General features: G+C 36.8%; 1 protein-coding gene across 2 annotated transcripts in view; it reads left to right on the forward strand.

Annotated features, from left to right (window-relative positions):
- The first annotated feature begins 268 nt into the window (after positions 1 to 268).
- Positions 269 to 25,304, forward strand: part of LOC115434558 (serine/threonine-protein kinase VRK1-like) — a 37,175-nt gene continuing 12,139 nt past the window's right edge. Inside the window, exons 1-8 of one of the 2 annotated variants that reach the window (XM_030156594.1) lie at positions 269 to 405; positions 961 to 1,110; positions 2,779 to 2,834; positions 4,780 to 4,849; positions 6,187 to 6,274; positions 7,847 to 7,955; positions 8,183 to 8,275; positions 12,268 to 12,400. In XM_030156594.1, the coding sequence (XP_030012454.1) occupies positions 981 to 1,110; positions 2,779 to 2,834; positions 4,780 to 4,849; positions 6,187 to 6,274; positions 7,847 to 7,955; positions 8,183 to 8,275; positions 12,268 to 12,400 (679 nt within the window). In that variant the 5' untranslated portion in view covers positions 269 to 405; positions 961 to 980. The remainder of the gene's footprint in view (positions 406 to 960; positions 1,111 to 2,778; positions 2,835 to 4,779; positions 4,850 to 6,186; positions 6,275 to 7,846; positions 7,956 to 8,182; positions 8,276 to 12,267; positions 12,401 to 25,304) is intronic. The other variant, XM_030156593.1, reaches the window with a different exon arrangement.

Below are 25,304 nucleotides of genomic sequence, written 5' to 3' on the forward strand. Positions count from 1 at the left end.
TTCTGCACTAATACTGAATTAGTAATTATTTTGAGTACTTTATTAATCTCGGATATACTTTGTTAATGTATTGTAGATGCTTAAACAGACTTGAACATCCTTTACACTTCCGGCAATCTCAATATAGATTTATCAATACGCATGCGTAATGCGATATAAGCCCACCTCCACTGCTTTTCTATTGACTAGTTGAGGTTTAGAAACTTTTCCAATCTTCCTATTGGCCGAGCCGCATAGCGGGAGGGACAACTTTCAGGAAGTGCTTAACTCGGTGTCTTGTTTCTGTTTCGAGTTGGGAGTGATATTTCGGCCACCGAAACTGATAAATGTAAGTGACAGTACCTTATCGATATGATTACCCATCAAAAGGTAAACTGACGACGTGTGTGGCCTCCCCTCGAAGGTGAGTTTATATGTTACTTAGCTTATGCTTACAAGTAAATGCCTTCGTGTATTTTTAGCTAGCTGCTAGTCGGCGCTAACGGTAAATTTAACGGTATTCATCACTTTTCGGGTACTTCACCTGTTGCCGTTCCGTTTTCAGTGGCTGTCTTTCTATTTCACGTTAACTACTCTTACAGACTATTCAGAACCGTTATACAACTGATCTTTTCCAGCTGCTAATACTGGTTAAAGTTACATACAGATTGGTTACTTCAGTAGTACTACTGTGACAGGGCTCCGATACAAATGACTGTTCTGCATTCAAAATGGTACTCGAATAAAAGTATACTGTTATCAAGGAAATGTATGTATATTTTGATAAGTCAAAGTAAATATTGTGTTGTAGAATTGGCTTCTCTGTGCCTCATCTGTTGTTTCTTTTAAGGCAACAGATAAGAAAAGGAAATTAATAAAGACAGACAGACCATTATAATCCTTAAAAGTTTAGGACTGTCTTTGAGAGTGACAGTGTATCCTAAAACTTTTGACCAATAATTATGTGTATTTTCTTTCATATTTTTGGTTGCTCAGACTTCATGGCTCCACCAAAAAAGAGGACATTACCCAAACCGCTCCCAGATGGATTTATACTTACTGACACGGAGAAGAAGAAATGGAGGCTGGGTAAAATCATTGGTCAAGGTGGCTTTGGACTGATCTATCTCGGTAATGAGCACACGACACTTTCATGTTGAATAGTAGAAATACAGACTGGTGACAAATAAAGGGAAGAAGCAACATAAAGTCTCTAAATCTATGAGCACAACAGCTGGTACAGTGAACAATGTGTAATAATATCTCAGATAAAATATTTCTGGTCCTTCACATTATTGTTTGTGTGACTGATTCTAAAGTGGACTGGTCATGGTCTTGAACTGTCTGACATTGGCTTTAACCTTTCTGTGATGCACTTTCACATCCATGTTACATGTTGCATTCAGTTTTGCTTGCATACAGTTGTCAGTTCAACAACTTCTTTTGGGCTAGTACAGGAGTCAGCAACCCTGGTCCTAGAGAGCCACTATCCTGCATGTTTTAGATGTTTTCCTCTTCCAACACACCTGATGGTCATTATCAGGCTTCTGCTGAGCTTGATGATAGGCTTATCATTTGAATCAGGTGTGTTGGAAGAGGGATACATCGAAAACATTTAGTATAGTGGCTTTCTAGGATCAGGGTTGCTGACCCCTGGGCTAGTACCTCACTGTCTGTCCAGTGACAAACTGAGAACACATCACAGCTGTTGTCCATGTTTTTGTTCAGAGTGATGTTTGCCAGTGAAGAATTGTGATTAATACTGATCTAGAGTCATGCAAAAGTCTCATGAGTTCAGATATGACTTTTCAGACTGAGGTCACATGGTGAAAATCTAACCTGTATTTAATTTTGGAGAATAAAGTGATAAGATCAGACTCATTGTGATTTGTGCAGTTACATCAGACTTTCTTGTCATCTGTCATTCCCTCATGACACGTACTGAGCCAGTACTTTGCTACCGCATTGAAGATTGGAATTACCAGTGTCACTACAACCAGAGTTATGAAGTCAGGAGCAAGAGAAGTGATTAGAACTTGACAAGATTCTGACTTTGGGATATCCCTGGTGCTGCAGATACTTGTTTCACCTGAAGGAAATCACACAGTGTGGACTTCCGAACATGGCCTTATTTAGCCCACTGTGACTCAAAGGATGACCCCTATAGGTGCAACAGCTCTGATATTTTATGTAAATTACATAAGGTTATGCCAATAAAGTTATGCTGATAAAGTTGTCACTCTCAGTGCTCTGGTATTTCCACATTTTCTGTCATTATCAAAAACAAATATTCAGTTAATGTGATCTGTACTATTCAAAGTGTAATGAAAAAGCAAATAGTTCCAAGTCATACATTTTTGCATATGATCCATATTATTTTCATACTCAAACCAGTGATTTAAACCTGAGTCTTGTGGACGTTGTCAGTCTGAAATAGACTCATTTGTCAACTTCCCACAACTCCATCTATTTCACTGTCTGGCTATTTATCTTCCTGTTTGAGGTAGATACACTAAAAGTATTCTGTCTGATCTGCTGAAAAATAAAAGGACAATTCTCTATAAAGTCCTTGGCTTTTTCTTATGTCTACCCATTGACATGATTGTATACCAGCAGTCTTTTGCAGATTTTTTTTTTCCCTTTCCAATATGAAATGATTTCCAACACTGACAAACCACTGATCACACAGTTCCTTATTTTTGTTTTATTGTGTGTATTAAAATGTTTTGAGTGAAAGGGTTTGATTTACTGTCGTGCATTGTATCATTTGTTCCCTGTTTGTGTTCTCTATTCTTTAAGCCTCACAGCATGTGGACAAGCCTGTTGCAGCCGACACAGACTTTGTGATAAAAGTGGTGAGTACATTTGTGTGCAATCATGGAGCCTATCCATCTTTTTCATGCTTTTTTTTTTTTTAAGTTTAATATCTGCAGGAGTCTCTTCCTACTACTACAAGTAATAACTACTATTGATGATAATAATACACATAATAATATTCATCTAATTAATCAGTCACTTGGAAGCCAAAACATGCTCAGCAATTCACCAAACTTTATACATGTATCAGAAGTGATGAAACGTTTTATATTTACGGGTCTTAGGCATATGTGTTGGAGAAATGACTTGATAGCACTATACAAAGAAATACAAAAAATTAAGTCCCTAAATTAGGTTTCACCAGATTGTATCAGGCCCAGATGCACAAAAAAAGCCTCCGATCATGACATCAGTAATAGCCTACTTACCTTACTCTCAGGAGCAACAGTTGATGAAATAGATCAGGTTCTTTTTTATAGGACTGACTTCAACAGGAGGGTGACAGGCTTTAGGCACAACCTAAACTGTTTTTAAGTTAAATGACTTTTTAAAAATTTCATGACTTTGCAAATTATTTGCTAGTCACTTGTTTTGCATTACAAATAGGCTGACATGCTGTGAACGTCATGCTGCTTACTATACTCTTTGTTGTGTTTATATTTGCTAAAATGCTACTAACTTAAGAATATAACAGATGTCAATGACTTTTTTCAATTTCATTAAGAGCTTTTGTTGCTACTTGCCACCTGTTCACTTGTCACTTTAAGTACCTTTGAAAGTTGAAGTTATTTTTTGTCTCATATTGACAGTTTTGAATCCTGATAAAATATTATATTTGTCCCATTTTGAATTTGTGACATTTTATTGAAAATTGTCTGTCTGAATATGGGCCATATCTGATTTATAGTCAAGTTTTATAAATGGAAAATGATGGTTTTTTTTTCATGTCTCTACTTATAAGGGACACGGTTCAAAGTCTCATTCCAGGGCAAAAAAATTGCTTTAAAATCTTATTCTGATATCTGGCCAAAGCAAATAGAGTGTTTCTTCACAAATGAGAAAAGTTTCAAGTGTTTTTGGGGAATTCCATCTGATAAAGATAGACTATATGAGCTGGCATCAGCAAGTTCTGTACCGATGCTGTTAATAATGAAAGTTTACACGTATTCACCAAAAAGTTTGTAAAAGTTTCTATTTCCACCTAAGGGGAAGAACTACATTTATAACTGTTATGATAGTTGGTCTGTCTGACTTTTCTAAATTGCCTTTTTCTCACCATTATGATAGCAATATACTACCTCCTGCACTGCAGAATTATCCAAATGATGCTTCACAGGGAGTCAGTCTCCTCTAATACTGCTCTTGTATATTAATCAACGAGTACACCTGTAGGACATTTTATTTTTTACTCCGTCCTTTTTTAAACTCTTGCAGTTTGTCTGCTTGTTCTCTTTCAGGTCATTCCCAAGACTTGAACTTCTTAAGTATCGGCAAAACTGAAAATACAGAGATGTTTTAAAACTCTTAACTGGTAGTCTATTGAGAGATTTAAAACAAGGAACTGAAAGAAGGCTGATTCTCCTTTATTGTCAGTGCTTCCTCTGAGTTATTCAGCAGTTTGGACCTAGTCGGCATGTATGTACGTAGTACACACCAATAATTTTATGATTTTATAACAGAAGTGCATTTTTACCACTTTCCTAGAGAGGTAGTGGAAAAGGTGTACAAAATAAAATCAACACCAAATCAGAGACTACAGGTGTGTTTTTAAGTCCTATTATGTGATTTATGTTATTTTTGTTTGCCTTTTCTATGTTGTCTCTGTTTTGACTGAACCAAAAATAGACACTCAAGCCTGAAAGAAAGAATGACTTTGGCATTAATTGTGATAATTATCGCTATTGACTGATACAGACTTCTTTTATCTTAACATTTTTGGCCTTGTCGCAAAGTCCTACCAATTCTGTTTACCTGTTTGTGCAGGAGTACCATGAGAACGGCCCCCTGTTCGCCGAGCTCAAGTTCTACCAGAGGGCAGCCAAAGCGGACAGCAGTGAGTAGCACCACCTGTCCAGCGTCCCGGCAGCTCGCTGGAGCACGAGTGTGTTTGACTGATGAAGTGGCTGCAGACACACAGAGGCTCCGCTGCCTGCCTCACAGTAATTAATAATAAGCCAAAGCAAACATGCACCTCAGTGGCAGTTAGGCCCCCTCTCTGCGCTTGTCTGAGCTTTCCAATGCCTACGTTTGGAGAGGAAGCCACTCACACGTAATGATGCCCGGGCCTCAGCTGAGCCCCTGACCACCTGCCAGCCTGGTGGAGCGCCAGTCAGGCCAGCCGCCATCAAGCCCTGAGCCAGGCCTACTGCTTTGTCTGGGGCCTCCGTGTGTGTGTGTGGGTGTTTGTACCCTCAGTAGTGTAAGATTGATATTTGCATGCATGCTTTATTACACTTGCAAGGACAAATCTGACTTCTGGACAAAACATTTGTCTACTTTTCATGGACATCAGGGTTTCAAAGGAGTTGTGTCAGAGGAGGTTAAAGCAAGGGAAGGGATAAGTAACACTAAGAGGGGGTGACAACATGAAGGATTCATTTATTAAACCTCTTTGATCATGGTTTAACACCTCAATTTAACTCTATAGGAAGATCAAGAAAGGTCAGTTTACTTTTTACTCTAAACCTGGACTAAATTTAGTTTTGTTTGTTTAAATTGTGAACCAGTATTAACTTTACATGTAAACTTGAGGAGGAAAAAAGTTAATGAGCAAACTTTTTTTTGTAATTATTCAATCATTTAGGGTCAAAGACTGAGCCATGGTCAAAGTTTTATTCTTTCCAGGTTTTGACAGCCATCTAATTTGTTTATCTGTCTGAACTTTGGTAAATTCTTTAATTTCAACATTTTATCCAGTACAGCACACACTTATTGGTTTAAAGCATTCTAAGACGGGAAACAAAACATTTTAAGATTGTTTGAGAAGCCAGGGGAAAAGCAGTAAAGCAGGGCTGATCAACTTCCTAATAGTTTTTCTGTGAACGTACAACACTGTGTAAAAGTCTCAGGCCACTGCACGTTGATTTTACAGGGTTGTAATAAACAGGCATTTTTATTTCTGAGTTTCTATTAAAACATTAGATAACACAGGAAATATGTGCACTGTTTTAAAACACTAGGTAAAACATCTTAAACTTTCAAGTCAATTGTCTGAAAGTTTTCTTAATAATTTGGTATTTTTTAGCAGAATATCCCAGAGTTTTTCTTTACACTTTCTTTTATGATTTTCTCCGCCCAGATTATCCCATATAATTTCTATAATATACATATTTTTTTCCAAGTTTATTTTAGATTCTAAGTGACAAATTTTTTAATCTAATGCGTTTCCAGTGGAGAGATGGAGGTCAAAGAGAAAACTGGACTTCCTGGGCATCCCGACCTACTGGGGATCAGGACTGGCTGAACATAATGACCTGAGGTAAAGACATTTGTTGGATAGTCTGCACATCCTTGAATTCTCACAATGTGTAATTCCTTTATTTTTGAGTATCATATTACCAAGATGTTGCCGCTTGAGAAATCCTGTTATATATTGATACTGCTGACACGAGAAGATCTCTGAAAGTTTATTTTTACATTGAAATGTCAAAGAGGAGAGCTGCAAATGTTGTTAGATTCATTTCCTTAAAGTTGTCTGAAGTTGACCTTGTGGGGTGTGTCTAATGACTAGGAAAAGGGTTATTTGTACGCCACTTTTTATTTAAGAGTTATGAGTGGAGTGATTCACATGAAATGATGGATTTTAATAGATAATTGTCACATAAGGTGGAAGATAAGCCTCAATGAATAAAATAAAATGAAATAGAAAAGAGACTAGATAGATGGATGCCGTCAATTAAATGCAGCATTTGAACAGATGTATGAAAGTGATTAAGTTAGAAGTCAGTGTAATATAAAGAAGAATTTTAGGAAAATCGTAACTACTTAACGGCTTAAGTGTCTTTTAATAAATATTTAATTGGCTTTTCTTATATTTATCAGTAGTGTGAAGATACGCTGGACCTTCAAACCCTGTGTTTTTGTCGATCTAGTTTGCCTCAATTTACAAACTTAAGTTCAGCTCATGTCAGATTACAGATTCTGAAAATTAACACTAAAGTTTCATCAACCACAGTATGATTTCAAAACACATTTTATGGCTAGATTTTAGTGAATTGACTCTTCTGGTCCCTCTGACCCTTTAAAGAGGATCTGTCAAAATTAAATTAGATGAATTGTTCATCTTTTTAGTATCATATTGTTAAGGAAACATCTGCAGAATGAGATTTAACATCAATGTAGATTTTTGTTTGTTTGTTTTGGTTTGTTGTGTCCTGTAAAAAAACAAAAACAGTTACTTTTATTTTACGATAAGATAAGATATTCCTTTATTAGTCCCACAAGGGGAAATTCCAAATTTACACCAGCAAGAATGGAGCACAAACAAAGCACAAAAGAGCCAAAAAAAAAAAAAAAAAGAAATCCAAAATTAAGACAAATCAAAAAAATCTATAAATACTATTTACAGCTGTGCACATGCAGAACATGCCACATGTTAGATAGGAGAGATACTCATATGTACACCTATATACACATATCTACACACATAATTATATATATAGACATGTCTATAGATTATAAATATGAGTATGGTTTATTGCACAGATTATTTGAAGCAGTTTCTGTTGTGGAACCTAACAGCTGCAAGAAAGAATTTTCAGACACTGGTGAAGTTACACTAACATTCATGTAGTTGGAGGTTATGAATAGTCATGGACAGAATATTTTCAGTCCTGGAAACCTTATGGAAATGTGAGAATCTTTTCAAACCCTGTGATAAATGTACAGGCTGTTATAGGATATTTTCTATGACATGGCTGTTCTTCTTTACAAAATGTCTTTGCATTTATAAATTCCCAGGAGCAAACATGTATTGCAGGTCGTCTGTTTTGATGATTTGATTTTTCAGAATGAGAAGGAAAAGTTTGACCTTTGACCCTTCCCCTCACAGGTATCGTTTCATGGCCATAGACCGTCTGGGCAGTGATCTGCAGAAAGTTTGTGAGCGAATCGGAGGTCGATTGAAGCCGGTCACCGTGCTCCATCTGGGTCGAGGGCTGGTGAGACTGTCTTCCTGGAAAACCAGACACTGTTTTAATTTTTTTTTTAAATTTTTTTATATCTAGTCATTGCAGATTAAGAGCCTAGATGGACATGAAGGCTATTAGTAATGAAGCTTCTTTCCCCCTTAAGGTCACACATTGTTAACATTTTCTATTAATGATTATTTTGTACTAAACATCCTTTTTTTTCCTTGCATGTTTATGCTCTGTTGTCAATGAAACAGGTTGATGTGCTGGAGTACATCCATGAGAACGAGTACGTCCACGCAGATATTAAAGCTGCAAATCTCATGCAGGGTCACAGAGACCCTGAACAGGTGAGGCCCCTGTAGATCTGCACTAATACTGCTTTGGATATTGGGTGCAGCTCTATTCTACATCAGTACAATAATTTGATTCAAAGTGCTTATTGTCTGTTTTTATGGATTAGTGTTTAAGTACTGGATATAATACTGAAGGCCTCTCTCTTTAGTATCTCTCAGTTCATTGCAATGGTTTAATGAGTGCTTCTCATCTGGTGTCACCTTGGGACCCACATTCTTCCATTGTCATGAAGTCGCAGTCCATTTCATACCAAATCTTTTTTTTTTTTTTTTTCTTTTTTTTTTGCAAAAGTAGGGTTATGTGTACTTATTTAATGTAATTGTAAGTTTATTTTTAAAGCAAAATATTCACATATTTCATTTCTGCATTGAAAACATGTAACATAATATTAAGCTGCCAGAACATCACAACTCTGCAACTGTTTGTCCACAAAATAGACAACAAAAATGTTTCCTGGAAGACACATTTGTTTCTGTTCTAAATGTCATTTCACTTTCAACATACTTTATAAATCAGACATCCTCCAGCAACATTCAGTCAAATGCTGGTGTTATCCATCACAATGACCAGTGTTTCACAAATGTCTGTAAAAATAAATGTCTGTCATCGGAGAGGTAAATGTTTTAGAAAATATTATTCCCTTGTCCATACACTTTGTGACCAATTCAGAACCCAAAAATCCACTGATGGGTTACAAGTAGACAAACATTTAAAGAGTACAATTATCATTAAAGTAGAAGAGACATCATATCCACAAAAATCCACAGTTTGTCGTCACAATTTTGTCATGTGTAGTACATAGTAGTACACACAGAAATTATGTATTTCCATATATATATATGTCACAGTAGAGATTGAAATCCAGTAGGATTCGTAATCCTACTAGGACAGATAGGAATTTTAGTTTGTCCTAGGACAAACTAAAATCCTACAAGAAATTAGGATCTGAAGATTAACCCTAACCCCCTAACCCCAACCCCCTAACCCAACCCTAACCCTAGGACAGATAGGATTTCAGTTTGTCCTAGGACAAACTAAAATTCCTATCTGTCCCAGTAGGATTACGAAATCCTACTGGATTTCAATCTCTACTGTTATATATACAGTACAGGCCAAAAGTTTGGACACACCTTCTCATTCTTTGCATTTTCTTTATTTTCATGACTATTTACATTGTAGATTCTCACTGAAGGCATCAAAACTATGAATGAACACATGTGGAATTATGTACTTAACAAAAAAGTGTGAAATAACTGAAAACATCTCTTATATTCTAGTTTCTTCAAAGTAGCCACCCTTAGCTCTGATGACTGTTTTGCACACTCTTGCCATTCTCTTGATGAGCTTCAAGAGGTAGTCACCTAAAATGGTTTCCTAACAGTCTTGAAGAAGTTCCCAGAGATGCTTAGCACTTGTTGGCCCTTTTGCCTTCACTCTGCGGTCCAGCTCACCCCAAACCATCTCGATTGGGTTCAGGTCCAGTGACTGTGGAGGCCAGGTCATCTGGCGCAGCACTCCATCACTCTCCTTCTTGGTCAAATATCCCTCACACAGCCTGGAGGTGTGTTTGGGGTCATTGTCCTGTTGAAACATAAATGATGGTCCAACTAAACGCAAACCGGATGGAATGGCATGTCGCTTCAGGATGCTGTGGTAGCCATGCTGATTCAGGTTGCCTTCAATCTTGAATAAATCCCCAACAGCGTCACCAGCAAAGCACCCCCACACCATCACACCTCCTCCTCCATGCTTCACGGTGGGAACCAGGCATGTAGCATCCATCCGTTCACCTTTTCTGCGTCGCACAAAGACACGGCGGTTGGATCCAAAGATCTCAAATTTGGACTCATCAGACCAAAGCACAGATTTCCACTGGTCTAATGTCCATTCCTTGGGTTTCTTGGCCCAAATAAATCTCTTCTGTTTGTTGCCTCTCCTGAGCAGTGGTTTCCTAGCAGCTATTTGACCATGAAGGCCTGATTCACGCAGTCTCCTCTTAACAGTTGTAGAGATGTGTCTGCTGCTAGAGCTCTGTGTGGTATTCATCTGGTCTCTAATCTGAGCTGTTGTTAATTTGCGATTTCTGAGGCTGGTGACTCAGATGAACTTATCTTCAGCATCAGAGGTGACTCTTGGTCTTCCTTTCCTGGGGCGGTCCTCATGTGAGCCAGTTTCGTTGTAGCGCTTGATGGTTTTTGCGACTGCACTTGGGGACACATTCAAAGTTTTTGAAATTTTCTAGACTGACTGAGCTTCATTTCTTAAAGTAATGATGGCCACTCGTTTGTCTTTACTTAGCTGATTGGTTCTCGCCATAATATGTATTCTAACAGTTGTCCAATAGGGCTGTCAGCTGTGCATCAACCTGACTTCTGCACAACACAACTGATGGTCCCAACCCCATCAATAAGGCAAGAAATTCCACTAAGTAACCCTGACAAGGCACAGCTATGAAGTGGAAACCATTTCAGGTGACTACCTCTTGATGCTTATCAAGAGAATGCCAAGGGTGTGCAAGGCAGTCGTCAGAGCAAAGGGTGGCTACTTTGAAGAAACTAGAATATAAGAGATGTTTTCAGTTATTTCACACTTTTTTGTTAAGTACATAATTCCACATGTGTTCATTCATAGTTTTGATGCCTTCAGTGAGAATCTACAATGTAAATAGTCATGAAAATAAAGAAAATGCGAAGAATGAGAAGGTGTGTCCAAACTTTTGGCCTGTACTGTATGTATATATATATATATATCTCAAAATTGATTTGTAAACATTAATCTTTCTTCATAGTATTCTTAATATTCCGTATTCTAATTGATTTAATAAAACCCAGACATGTTCACACATATTGCTTTTTCACTCCCAACCCACTGAGTTTCTCCAGAAAAAAAAAAAAACTAAGTATGAACTGAGGACTGGAATAATCATTACACCATAATATTAGAGTCTAATTGTTTTAACAGGGTTTGTGCGGGTCTTTAAAAAGCGTTAAAAGTCATTAAATAGGTTTTGTGACAATTAAGGCCTTAAATGGCGTTAAATAGCATTAAATTTGATATCCAAAGGCATTAAAAAATTAAATACACTTAACGGAAAAAAGCATTGTTCATGATTTTATTCTGATTATATAAACATTTAATAACTGTGATTGGAAGTATAATGTGATGATTGGCAGGCAGAACCCTTTAATTGACTGTTGTTTATGACCGATACACGAAGTCACAACACCGGATGCTTGGAATGCAACGTGCTGTGAGCGTGGTCATGCTGTGGCAAAAGAACGGAGGGGATATTAGCAAATGTCAGAAAAATGGCAAAATCCAAGTTTCAGCAGAAGTGATTGGAGGAGGAACTATTCAGAACCTGGTTACAGCCTGTCGACGGTAAACTGCCATAAAACTATAAATAAAACTCTATCTGCAGTTGGACACGGGCATTAAATTTGTTTAAAGTGGCATTAAAAAGGGCATTAAAAAACATTAAATTAGATTTGCTGATACCTGCAGAAACCCTGTTTAAGGAGGTGAAGACCAGAAATGAGTTTAAAAAGAGTGTTACTTTTAGACATTTATTTTGTGTTAATGTATAAAAATTGTGATTAATAATGTTCTTCCTTTTGTAAAATTAAAGCTGCTGTACTTGATAGGTTTTTGTGATCATTTCCCAACAAATCCATAATTAGTATGACGAGAAACAAAAATGTCACATTGTAATCTGTGCTTCCGGGAGATTTTGGCCAATCAGATGTTTTCAGATGAGTAGGTGGTTAAAATGCGTGAATGACATTTGGAATTACAGATCACTGTTAGCATTACATCAGACATGACTGTTTTCTTCAGGAAGTCATCAAAGAAGTACTTTCTATTCATAACTTTTGGACTAAGTGAGTACTTAAGATACACCAAAAAAAAAAAAAAAAAGTCTAATTTTAGTATGGAAAAATATTCTTATTTTAACTTTGGCGGTTTCATGTGCCGTACGCTGTAGGTGTATCTGGCAGACTATGGACTGTCCTACAGATACTGTCCTGATGGAGTTCATAAAGACTACAAGGAAAACCCCAAAAAAGGCACCGACGGAACCATCGAGTACACCAGTCTTGATGCCCACAAAGGAGTTGGTGAGTTTCCCTCAAGTCACATCAGCAGGTTTCAGGAAAAAAAAAAGGCAGATGTTTACATGTTCAGTCCAAATGAACTGTCAGGTGATTTAAACGAATGTAATTGTCTGCAGATCTACTTGATACAAGCAATACTTACGTTGTGAAGACCTGATGTCTGGTGCCTTTTGATCCATTCTCTTTAGAATTACTGTATAGTGGCCTTGGAATGTTTGATTCTTTCCATATTTCACACATCAAGCCACTTATTCTTTGCTTTGTGATGTTCTCAAGTCTAGATTACAAGTGCCATTAACTCTGTAAAGATGAAGTGTGCATATCAAATTTAATTTAATATAGGAAGACGCTCAAGTACAGGTGAAGTTATACACTAGACTGTACTCCTACTTTAAGGATTCCTTTTGTTAGTTATTAAAACACTCTGGTTTTAACTCCTCAGACATCAAATATTCAAATGAGTTATAATATTAAAGATTGATTTAAAAAAAAAAAAAACAAACAAACAATGAAAGTTCAAGATGGAGGCTGATACTTGTATGTGTTATATATTTATTTTTTGATTGTTGGTCATGAGTCGCTATGTCTTGATTGATTTAGCCCTGTTACTTTTTATAATATAATATATGTGGAAAAAAAATCAACAGAATTTCTTCAGATTTAGCTCAAATATTCATTCAGACACTTTTCAGTTTATGGTAACTGTGAGCTAAAGAATTCATGCTCTTATTTTATTACATGCTATAACGGACAGGAACATCTTTACCTTGACCTTTGACTTTCTGGTTATAAAATGTTGTCATTACACAAAAAAACATGTTTTGTTAGATTTATTGCAATATTTACCTTTGGCTACCAAAATCTAATTGGCTCATTCTGAGGTCCACGTTGACGCTGAGCCCATTTACAAAAACACTCAGATTACTATCCAATTTCTGGAGTTATTAGATTATTCACATGATCATGTAAACAGCATAATCTGATATGCTTTATCACATAACAGCAGTAATCTGATTATGAGAAACTGGATTAACACACCTGGAGTTCTCCCCAATGCATTGTGCATATATGCCTGTTAATCTGATTTATTTCGTTCTTTTACATCTGTGGATCTGTTAAAAAAAAAAAAAGAAAAAAATAAAGAAAAATTGTAGAAAACAGAATTGCTGTATTGATTCGTGAGCAAATGACAATTGTAGGGATTTTGAGTCAACCATCACTATGTATATATGTATTCTGAAAGAAAGCCGATTTTTGCATTTCTGATGTGATTGTAAACACATGCAATCTGGATTTTTATGGTTATGTAAATGGGTTCACTAATACCAAATTTCATCAAGCCTCTTCCTGCGATGCTACTGAGCTAAAAAAAAAAAAAAAAAGAAAGAAAATGAATAAGATTCGTACCATTTTGTGTACTGTAAATTTCTATTTATTCATATAGAAAAAAAGTTTCAAGTACTGGTGTTTAACATTTTTGCTGGACAACTCATCGCTCTTGTTGTTTTCTTCATCGTAGCCCATTATAATACAGACAGCTGTGTACTATGACCAGTCCAGCTCTTTTACGACTTTGTAAATCACGACTATGCAAACATCCTCAGCCTGAATGATTTAGTAGAATGCCGTTAACGTAGAATGACTCGGTGCCAGTACTTAGGAAACTTTTACAGCCTTTCCATTAACTCTACTATAAGCGCTGTCCTTTCAGTTTGCTTGCTTTGTTTGTCAATACATGTAAAATAGCCCCCCCCACCCCGCCCTCCCTCTCCCTCGGCTGATATTGGGAACACATTAACTGGCAAATTGCCTACATGCTCCCTCTCTTCATTGACCATCGATTCTCCATCCGTGGCCCCCGCTGAATTCCCCGGCACCGTCTCTGTTTAACAATTCCCTAATTAGCTGAAGTCATAACCTGCATCGTGTATTCATCCCCCATTAATTAAGGGCTTCGATGTTTGGTGAGAGCGGGGCCCGAGCCACCGATAACCTCTGTGAGCTCCACACAGACCAACTCCACCAGCCACCAGTTCAATACTGTGAGTTAGGATGGCTCAGACGCCCTAATCGCCACAGCCGTGTTTCTATCAACACGATCGATAAATAAAAGAGGGGGCAAAAAATGGCTGCTCAGCAATAACTACCAAATGGAAATCATGTCCATTTTTAATATGATGATTGTAAAGGAACAGGGAGGTGAGGGCTGCATATAAATTGTGGCACTTGTTTTTACATTTCCTACCTGAAAGAACAGCAGGTAAATGGTAAATATTAACAGCAAGTATCTGTCTTTTCTCTAAATCCTCTCATGAGATATACAACCACTGTAAGCATGACGGGAGTAAATATTTTAGCTTCAAATATGGATCTTTGCATTAAGTTACAGTGGTGGAAAAGGGTTTTTGGACACCCCATGCATTTATGATATATTGCATTAAAATACTCTTAACGGGGTGCTTGCGCAGGTCTTGAAAATCCTAAGAAGTATGGAATTTTGAAATGCTGTTTCCCAGATCCTGAAAAATGAGTAATTTTCTGTGAAAGTCTTAATAAAGTATGGAAAAATGGTTCTATCATAGTTGAATTTTAGAGTACGCTCAAAGGCACATAATCTTATAAGATAAGAAATACGTGAAGAAAAGTATTAAAAAAACTTGATATGATTTCACTAACTGGTCGGTACTGGAATGATTCTAGTGAAACTTGTTTGTATGATATCCATGCACTTTTGTGATTTTCATGTTTTGAAAAAATTTCTGTCAGTAAAACATAATTTATTGGAATTATACATTCATTCATTCATTAAAAGGATCTTTTCTACTACACATAACCGGCACAATCTGCACCAAAAAAGTAAGCACGCAAGTATAAAAGTACATGAAGTCAAGGTCTGGGGGGAAAAAAACAGCAGTTTGGAAAAAGTCTGGAATTTTTATTTGGATTAAGAGCAAGCACCCTGGTTTAGCTTCAAACATGGATCTTTGCATTAAGTTACAGCAGTGGAAAAAAGTTTTTGGACACCCCATGCATTTGTGATATATTGCACTAAAAATCACTCTTAATTATTGTTCCATTCTCCAAACTCACATTCCTCCTTTTTCATGTGCACTGTTCTGTCAAGGTCAGAAGATAATGAAACACATCCAGGGCATGACATGTTGGAACTGTCAAGAATTTAACTTTGTTATTTTTTCTTGTTAACAATAAAAAAAAAAAAAAAAAAAAAATCACATTTTTTCGAGTCTGTCCGATGCAGCCACACCTTTTGAAACACAAAAAACATTTTTCCAGCAAATATGTCATGGTAATATTTCAGATGAAATTTTAAGGGTGTCCGAAAACTTTTTCCACGACTTTGTTAAATTTCCAAAAAATTCAACAACCCTTTTCTTCATTTACTGAAAAAACTCTTTGCTGTTGTTAAAAACTGTTAAAGGTTGAAGTTGTTGAGCCTGAGAAGTCTCCCCAGTATACTACATACAGTGGCAGAAAAAATTATTAGACCATCGAAAGTCATCAAAAACAATGGTTATGCAATCAAGTCCTAACTCCTGTGTGTATCATGTGACTAAAACAGACAGAAAAGAAAACATGGAATGCCTAAAAGCCCTGTTTTTGTCAGTACAGTGCCATAGATATTGATGTAAGAACTGAGGTGATTTTGGTTATTTTCAAGAACACCATGGAAAATAGTTAGATATCAGCTCTGAAATTAAACTCTTAGGAGATATCTTTGTTGTTAATATTATATTTGTCCAAACAAATGTACCTTTAGTTGTACCAGGCATTAAAATGAACAAGAAATTTCAGAAAACAAGGGGTGGTCTAATAGTTTTTTTTCCGTGACTGTATGATGTTATATTTTTGGAGAACATACCTCAAACTTCGCATCACATCTCTTAATTAGAATCAATGGAAAGCTTTAAGACACATTTTCAGAGATTTGCAGCAATTTTAGTTGTAAATGTGACTGAGTTCATATTTATCTGTTACAGCTTCACAGGAACTATTTGCATTGCCATTATCATTAAACAGCTGCAAAAACTAGTATTCATTTCTATACTGTCAGATAATTTGTCATATGTTTGTAAGGGAGGGAGTAGAGCAATAAGAACTGTGATATTGTTGCTTTTTTACCTGAAAGAACACAATAGTAAATGTCCTTTTAAGTAATTATTATAGTTAGAAACACAGATCTGTGCCTAAATCACTGTGTGCAGTCCTTCAAAACACAGACACAACGTAGTGGACAGCCCTCATACTGTTGGAAGAAAACATTGAAACGTTCATGTTTAATACAAAAACAGACAAGCGGTCGAGTTCTTTCTAGTGCAGTGGAGATTATGACCAAAGATGAGACCCTTATCTGCCCTTTCCTGACCCGATAAGTTAACACCCTTCCTGGCAAAGATGTTGACAGGTTGCCATGGTGAAGGTACGGCGAACACAACTCTTGAGTGGCAGGCCTTTGAACCCGAAGCTAAACGGTGTAATTACCGCCATTCGGTGGGCGTCCGGCGGACAGAAGACGAAACGACAAGACTGAAGCAGAAGGGTTAAGAGTGTGACACTGCAGCGCGCTTTAGGGAATGTGAATAACAATAGGAGATAATTAACAACAACACCATCGCCACCTCACCTCCCTGTCTACAGCACCAAGATGATGTGTGTGTGCAGTGTGTGTGGGTGTGCTGTATTCATGTGTTTTCTGTGTGTGTGTCCGTGTCCAAGCTCTCCTCAGATATTTAAAGACTAGAGGGCAATATACCTCAGAGTTCTGGCTCAAATGCAAATTCAACAAATATGTAAATATGCATACAGTTGTGCTCATAAGTTTACATACCCTCGTAAAATTTGTGATTCTTTGGCCATTTTTATTAGAATGTGAATGATAATACACAAACTTTAATTTCTCTCGTGGCTAGTGGTTGGGTGAAGCCATTTATTATCAAACAAATGCCTTTTTAAATCATACTGACAACAGAAACTATCAAAATGACCCTCATCAAAAGTGTACATCCCCTAGTTCTTAATGCTCTGTATTAGCCCCTTTAACATCAATGACAGCTTGAAGTGTTTTGTGGTAGGTGTGGATGAGGCACTTTATTTATTTATTGGTTTATTTAATAGGGACCATGCACATTTATGAACATTGCTGTATAAAAAATACACCCATGTAAATATGCCAGAATTAGCAAAAATAACTTTTTATTTACAGTCCCTAGGCAGGTGACAGAAACAAAACATAAAACAGCCAACAATAATACATCACTCATTCGCTATAAATTTAAAAATTTAAAAATACGCATTGGCTAAAATTTGCTTAGAGGTCTTATTTATGTCTTTGTGCATAAGAAATCAATATAAGTGAATCCTCAAAGGAACTCTGTGTTGGTAAATGCAAGTTATGCAAATTTACAGGATTTCAGTTCTGTCGCAACATGTTGATGGTCATATGAACTATGTTTTCAGGTCAAAAATGTCCAATTTCATCACATTTAATGCTAGATTTTCATGTCACAGTTATATTTTAACTGAATTTACCTGAAAAACAAATATTCTATTCTTTTAGATTCCCCAATTTTTCTTACAAGATTCTATCCTACATATCACGTTTTATTTTTACAGGTTGCAATATGGAGTATGGTGCTGATCCATCCTGCTTATGTTACACCAATACGTACATTAAGAATGTCACATGTCACTTTTTAAATCAACAGTTTTCTAATAATTATTTTTATAAAGAAATAATTCTATATTGTTATTTACTCTTTAGTATGATGATAAACTATATAATAAATAATTATGATACTAGTTTTTGCACAGGGATCATTTGTGGAAACGGTGACATGGCTGCCGAGCATCAGTATGATGGGATCTGTAACAACCATGTCACATCCGTCCACTGCCACATTTTGTATTTTTCTTAAAAGCTGTTATTGTTTTACATCCACAATACTAACATTTATGAATGAGAGGATAATTAGAAATAGTAAGTATATAAGTTTATTCCTAATAAAGTACTGGTACTGACCAGATCATCATGGGTAATGTCATGTCCGTCCACCAGCAAAAGTTTTCACATACACATGCTATTCAAAATCCAATATTTCTGAAAATATAGCTTCTACTGTCAAATAATATCAGTAGTCTGTGCACAAATGTATTGGCATTATTTCAACACAGTTCTATGCATTTCTTAAAACTTTTTTTTTTTTTTGACAAAAATGGCCACTCATTTGACCCCCTAAATAAATTTTAGCCGACATGATGATGACATAAGCATCATCAAAACAAACAAACAAAAATCAAGTAGACAAATCTTGATGGTAAAGCTACCCTTTCTTCTTGGCAAAACACCTTCATTTTCTGTAAGATTTTGGTTTTCTTGCATGAACTGCATGTTTGAGACCTCCCCAATGATATTCCTGTCAGGAGACTGAGATGGCCACTCCTTCACCTTCACTTTTTTCTGCTGTAACCAGTGACAGGTCGACTTGGCCTTGAGTTTTGGGCCATTGTCATGTTGGAACATCCAAGACCGTCCCATGTGCATTCTGTCAGGGTATGTAAACTTGAGGACAACTGTAGACGAAATGTGGAAATGGCATAAACATGAGCAGAGATGAGGGATCATAACACGCATGATTAGCAGCGGTATATAGTCTGGGATGAAATATGATTGCTGCTGATAATAATGTAACGTCTTCTAATCAAAGACTGGACCCATCAGTCATTCAACTCAGCAGGAAAACTGTCAGTAAATGTAGTAAATGAGTAGTGGGAGCTCCGTTCAGACTGTACAGCTCAACTTAATGCACACGCCAAGGAGTTCTAGACAGTCCGTGATATTGTCTCTCAGCGAGTTTTTGCCTTAACAATAGCAGGGACAATCCCACCTCATAACTCAGGGTGCCTGTTACAGAGCATTTAATGCTGCATTCAGGCACCGCACATAAATCTTTTTCTTCTTATGAAGAGGTAAAAATCGTAGGCTATTTTATACTTTGAGTTTATCATTTTTTTATAATCAGGCAGGTCTGTGGTCAGTTTGGGAAGCGTTGGAAAAAATCTGTCTTCATATACATAGCCTGGCCAAAAAGTTCCCATATGGATTTAACTTTAAAAGCTTTAACTTTAATAATAAATAAATAAATAAATATCTTAATGACATCAGCTGGATCGATGTCAAAATAAGCTACAATATGTGTGAGGGGTGGGGTTTGTTGTGCCTGGCACCACTTTTTTAACACTCTCGCACACAGGTGTCAAACATGCGGCCCGGGGGCCAAAACCGGCCCGCTAAAGGTTCCAATCCGGCCCGCAGGATGAATTTGCAAAGTACAAAAATGACCCTGAAGACATTAACAGTCAAGAGCATCAAACTCGAAAATAATAGCATAATAACCTATAAATAATTACGTCAAATTTTCTTCTTTAATGTGAAAAAAATAATGACAATATTCCTATAAGTAATGGCAACACCGATTTTTTCTCTTTGATTTATTGCTAAGAACATTAAATTCTGATATCCTTTAACAATAAAATGTGAATAAACGGAACAAATATGAACAACCTGAAATATCTAAAGAAAAAAAAGTGCAATTTTAACAAATATTTTGTGCCTTGGTAGAGCTGATCTGTAATGCACATGTAAAGCCATTAAATAAATCATAAGATGAGGCATAATATTGATAAAATTGTGCTTATTTTTCTTCAGAAATTTCTCCTTTTTTTTTTTTTTTTTTTTTTTTTTTTTAGATTATTCACATCTTTTTGTTTTGGATAGTTTGTAAAATGTAAAAATTTTCGGAATTTAAGTTATTTAAGTTATTTTTTGCCCTGAAAAATTCGGAGTTGTCATTATTTATAGGTTTTTATGCTATTATTTTATTGGTTTGGCACGCTTGAGATCGAATTGGGCTGAATGTGGCCCCTGAATTAAAATGAGTTTGACACCCCTGCTCTAGCAGCAAAACTATTGCTTCAATTCATAACAAATTGGGTTTATAGATTCCCAGCGACCCAGAATAGATGTCAGTACATTTTGGGAAAAGCAGTTCAAAGTTCAAATTTTTTATGAATTTTTAAAATGTTTTTTCTTCTCCCATTTACTTATAATGGGCGAAATTTCAAATGTCTATAAAAACATCAATTTTGTTTCCGTTTACTTCAAACTTGGCACATATAGAGAGGCAGTTGATTTGCTGACAACACACGCGTAGACATGATGACATCAGCTGGATCGATGCCAAAATAAGCTACAATATGCGCGAGGGGCGGGGTTTGTTGTGCCCGGCACCACTTGGTTTTTTTTGGCGAGGCTGTGCACGTCATCTGCCATCCATAGGAAAACTCTGCTGTAATTTGTAGATGTTTATAACACAGCATTGTGGGGGTTTAGTCTCTCCTTTAGTGTGTGAGTGTGTTGTAAATGCGTATCTGCCTTCATTGTCCTGCTCCATTCGTCACATAAAGGCAAAACACCAGAGAAAAGCAGACGCACAAACTATTATGAGCTGTGATATCATGCCCACAGCACGCACAGAGGGCAGCGACGCTTAATGTAGCTGTTGATCTTTTTAATTGTTAATCTATTATAGTGCTCTGGGAGTTGCAACCCTTTTTCTACTGTCAGTATCACATGTATTTTTCATCTTTATTCTCCTTCAACGGGTCCCCAGCAGCAATGAAGCGCCGTGTAATTATTTACAACAATAGGAAGGCACAGTTTAAGGCTGACTTGATGCATACTTTACATCCACAAGGGCAAACACACCTAACACTGATACTCTGACTTGTTAAGATGAACAACAGACAATTAGTTTGGTGTTAGGAGCTGGTGTATACGGTGTACGAGCTGTGTTATCTGCACCGGATTAGCTTAAAACGTGATGAAAGAGGTGATACTGGGATAATTCTGTGTTTGTTCTCATGAACAGAGACCCATTATATAAGTTGGTACTACTTCCCCACTGTTTATGCCAAGAGTATTTGGAAAACAAACACACCAGAATATACCAAGAGAAAGTGATCAAGCTTAACTTTCCAGGATAAATTGACAGTGAGCCCATTTACAAGCGCACTAAAACTCCGATCATTAAAGCTATACCTACCGATGTGGCATTTCTCACAGCACTTAGCAAAAGTTTGAACATGAACAAGCTGCCTCCCTCCAAAGCCCCACCCACTTCCCCCTGCCTGAGCTCTGACGCTCTCCTCCTCTCACCTGATGCGTGGGTGGAAGCGGAGGTCCGGTCCACTTCGCCGTGTTCGTGGACCCCTCCCTCAGTAATCAGACACATCTACCTGCCACGGCTCCTGTTTCATCAGTAGACCCTGTATTTAAAGGTCTGGTCTGTGCTGCGCTGGGTCAGTGTCTTCACTGCACATCATCCTTTGGGCGATGAGGTGCCCAGGCGATGGGCGCGAGCATTGTGAACGTGCGACCTCCGCAAATTTTCCATGGACATTTGAGGTTTCATAATCCATACATTTATCATCTTATATAATTCTACTTTGTGTGACACCAAGTACGTGTACATGAATGAGTCCCACGGTCTTAAAAGCTGACCTTTGTGCAGACCTGTCTGTGAGTCCAGTACACCAGACTTCTGGACTTTTATCTCTATCCTTCATTCATTGGACTCCTGTTTGTTCCCAGTTAAAATGATTGGACGGTGGTTTTTCAGTCCTGTCCGTTCCACAGGTGACAAAAAGTTTTTATTTTTGTCTTAGAGCAGGGGTGTCAAACTCATTTTAGTTCAGGGGCCACATTCAGCTACATTAGATCTGCAGTGGGCCAAACCAGTAAAATAACATAATAATATATTAATAATGTTAACTCCAAACTTTTCTCTGTGTTTTAGAGTGAAAAAAGTTAATGTACATTATGAAAAGGTTTACATCTACAAACTATCCTTTAAAATAATGTGAATAACATGAACAAACTGAAAAAAAAAAAAAGTGTAATTTTAATAATATTCTACCTCAGTTTATCATTTACACATGTATATTATAACTTATAGGTCACAGTGGATCTACAAATACACAAAACATTTAATAGCAGGCAGAATGTTGTTAAAATTGTACTTACTTTTCTTAAGACATTTCAGTTTCATATTTGTTAAGGTTATTCACATTTTTTTGCAAAATTATTCTTTGTTTTAGTGTAAATACATGAAAATATTTACATTTACAAAGAGAAACATTTGGAGTTGTCATTATTTATATATTATTATGATAGTATTTTATCGATTTGACCCACTTGAGATTGAATTGGTCTGAATGTGGAACCTGAACTAAGAGGATTGTTAATATCTTAGTGTAATTTTTGCATTTCACAAATTCATCTCAAGGGCCGGACTGGACCCTTTGGTGGGCCGGATTTGGCCCCCGGGCCACATGTTTGACACCTGTGTCTTAGAGCATTTAATTAATTGGTTGCAATCGGGGTGTGAAGGGGATTTTAAGCAATATGGTAAAAAAGGCTCCAGGAAAACATCTCCTAATCTACCTTTAACTCAACATACTTTTGTCACTTTTCTACTTTCAAGAATATAAATGACGCTTAAGCCACGACCTGACTGGAGCATGTAAGGACATCAGCTAACAGCTCTATAAACCGCCCTAGTTCGCATCATCCTCATTGATCGTTTTGCCTCCCCGCTGGGCCCAAATGGTGTAGAGTTCCCGACTAACCCCACTTTTCTCCGCTCAGACACAACACCCAGCGTTTATTTCCAAGCAGTGATTTCTTTTCCACTTTTGTTGTTGTTTGCTGTCTTTTAAAGTTCCCTCCATTTCTCTACATCTTCACTTCCAGCAAAAAAAAAAAAAAAAAAAAAAAAGCGGTAGCGGATATATTTCACCAAGTGTAAATTCTGTCTGTTGTAATCAGATTACTGCCCGGTCGACTGTTGTAATCGTATCCTGTGCGCCGGTGACCACGCTTCCTCTTTAGACCCGCCCGTTGGCTGGCGAAGATCAATGCCGTCCGCGGCTCAGGGAGGAGATTTCTCCCCTCTGATGGGGCCAGTCGATAGGTAATTTCTCCTGAGATGTGTGGCGGCCGTTACAGTATTGAGCTGCTAAAACTCCCCGGGCTCGACCCCTTCAAATGGACTCGGTCGACAAGTATTGATGGACCTCACACATTAATGTAGACCTTCGCAATCACATGCACGCAATAAAGCACAAACACACTCCTGACTTGTGGTCAAGAATTGAAGTCTGAAAGAAGTCAGAAAAGTACCGTACATGGGAGCTTTCATGTCGTACGTTTGTGCTTTTAGTTATGATTCAAAGTCGGTTTTAGTAGAGCTGTTTAACACTTTTAATTGTGTTTGTGTTCATTTATTATAAATTGTAAAAGAGTCGCAGCTCCACTGGAATTAATTGCAAAGCCTTAGAACAGTGACTCATGTATAAAAACATCAGTTTTAACACAGAGGCAAACCACACCCACATTTTTTGGTCCTGTATGAAAATTACAACTTTTTAGAAAGATGTTGGAATGAAAATAGAACAGATTCTGGGTTTTAAATTACACCAACCCACTTTACCATTTTTGTTAGATCTTCCTGATGATTTGACAATAAATGATAAATACCTTCTAAAAATCTTTGATGCTGCAGCAAAAAAAAAAAAAAAAAAAAAACGATCACTGGTAAATGGCTTCAACTTGATCCACCAGTGCTGGAGGGGTGGATGAAAATTGTTGATGAAATTCACAAAATGGAGAGATTCACATTTATGCTGAGGCTGCAAGCTGAACTTCACATCATAAGATAGGGCAAATGGTTTCTTTAAATACAATTAACGTGTGGTTTGTCTCATAGTCCTGTGAATACTATATAAACTACTGATCTAAAAATTTAATTAACTGGGCGACTTGATTGCTATTTCATAACTGTAACCTGAACTGTCATTCAAGGCTGTGTATTGGCAAGAATCTGGCGATACGATACAAATCACAATACTAGGATCATGAAACAATATATCATGATACTGTTAAAAAGGCAATTTTTAAAAAAAGATTATTTCCTGGAAGGATTGAATTACGCCAGAAATCTGCACAAATACTAAACACATTTTGATTTGATCAGAACAGGATCTAATGCTATATCACAACATTTTTCTAATTCTCCTCATTTCTAAAGGAACTACCATCTGCCTCTCAGACAGTAAAAAGTGCTTCAAATAACCATTATTTAATACAACAGTGTTAAATAATGATAAATAAAATATAAACAATAAAGAAAACCAAAAAACCAAAAATGAACCTCCACTATATCTGCATTTGAATAAATACCTAAAAATATCGATACAGTACTTTTTAATATTGATACAGTATTGTGAAATGAAATATCACGATATTTTCTAACACCCCTACTGTCATTACTATTAGATTGTGACTATTATCTGTTGCCGATTGTTTTTTGTTATGTTGTGTATGACAAAATGATAAATAACTAATAAAAACTAAGTGTACGAAAAAACCCAAAAAACCATCAGTTTTATTGAAGGAAAACTCTTCCAAGTAGCAACAAAAAAACTAATAGTAATTTAAAGTCAACACTGATGATATTTAAGACTTTAAAAGGTTTCCCACGCCTCAGTTTACTCTCAAAGGAAGACCTACACTTCAACTCCCTTTTATTTTACCATGATGATACAATCTTCTACTTCCTGTTGTGCAGAATTATTAAAATATTACTTCAGATGGAGTAGTGATGCAGTCTCGTGCTGCTTTTATACAGACAGGTGTTGCAACTATCCAGCTTCAGAATTTCATTACCTTGGGTGAATTCAAATCTCTTCTGTCAAACTGTCTAACAGAAGTGTGTAACTGCTATTCTTAAACTGGTTTTTGGCTCTTATGTTTTTAGCCGCTTTATGTTGT

Source organism: Sphaeramia orbicularis, chromosome 15 (genome assembly GCF_902148855.1).
Source record: "Sphaeramia orbicularis chromosome 15, fSphaOr1.1, whole genome shotgun sequence".
Classification (NCBI taxonomy): domain Eukaryota; kingdom Metazoa; phylum Chordata; class Actinopteri; order Kurtiformes; family Apogonidae; genus Sphaeramia; species Sphaeramia orbicularis.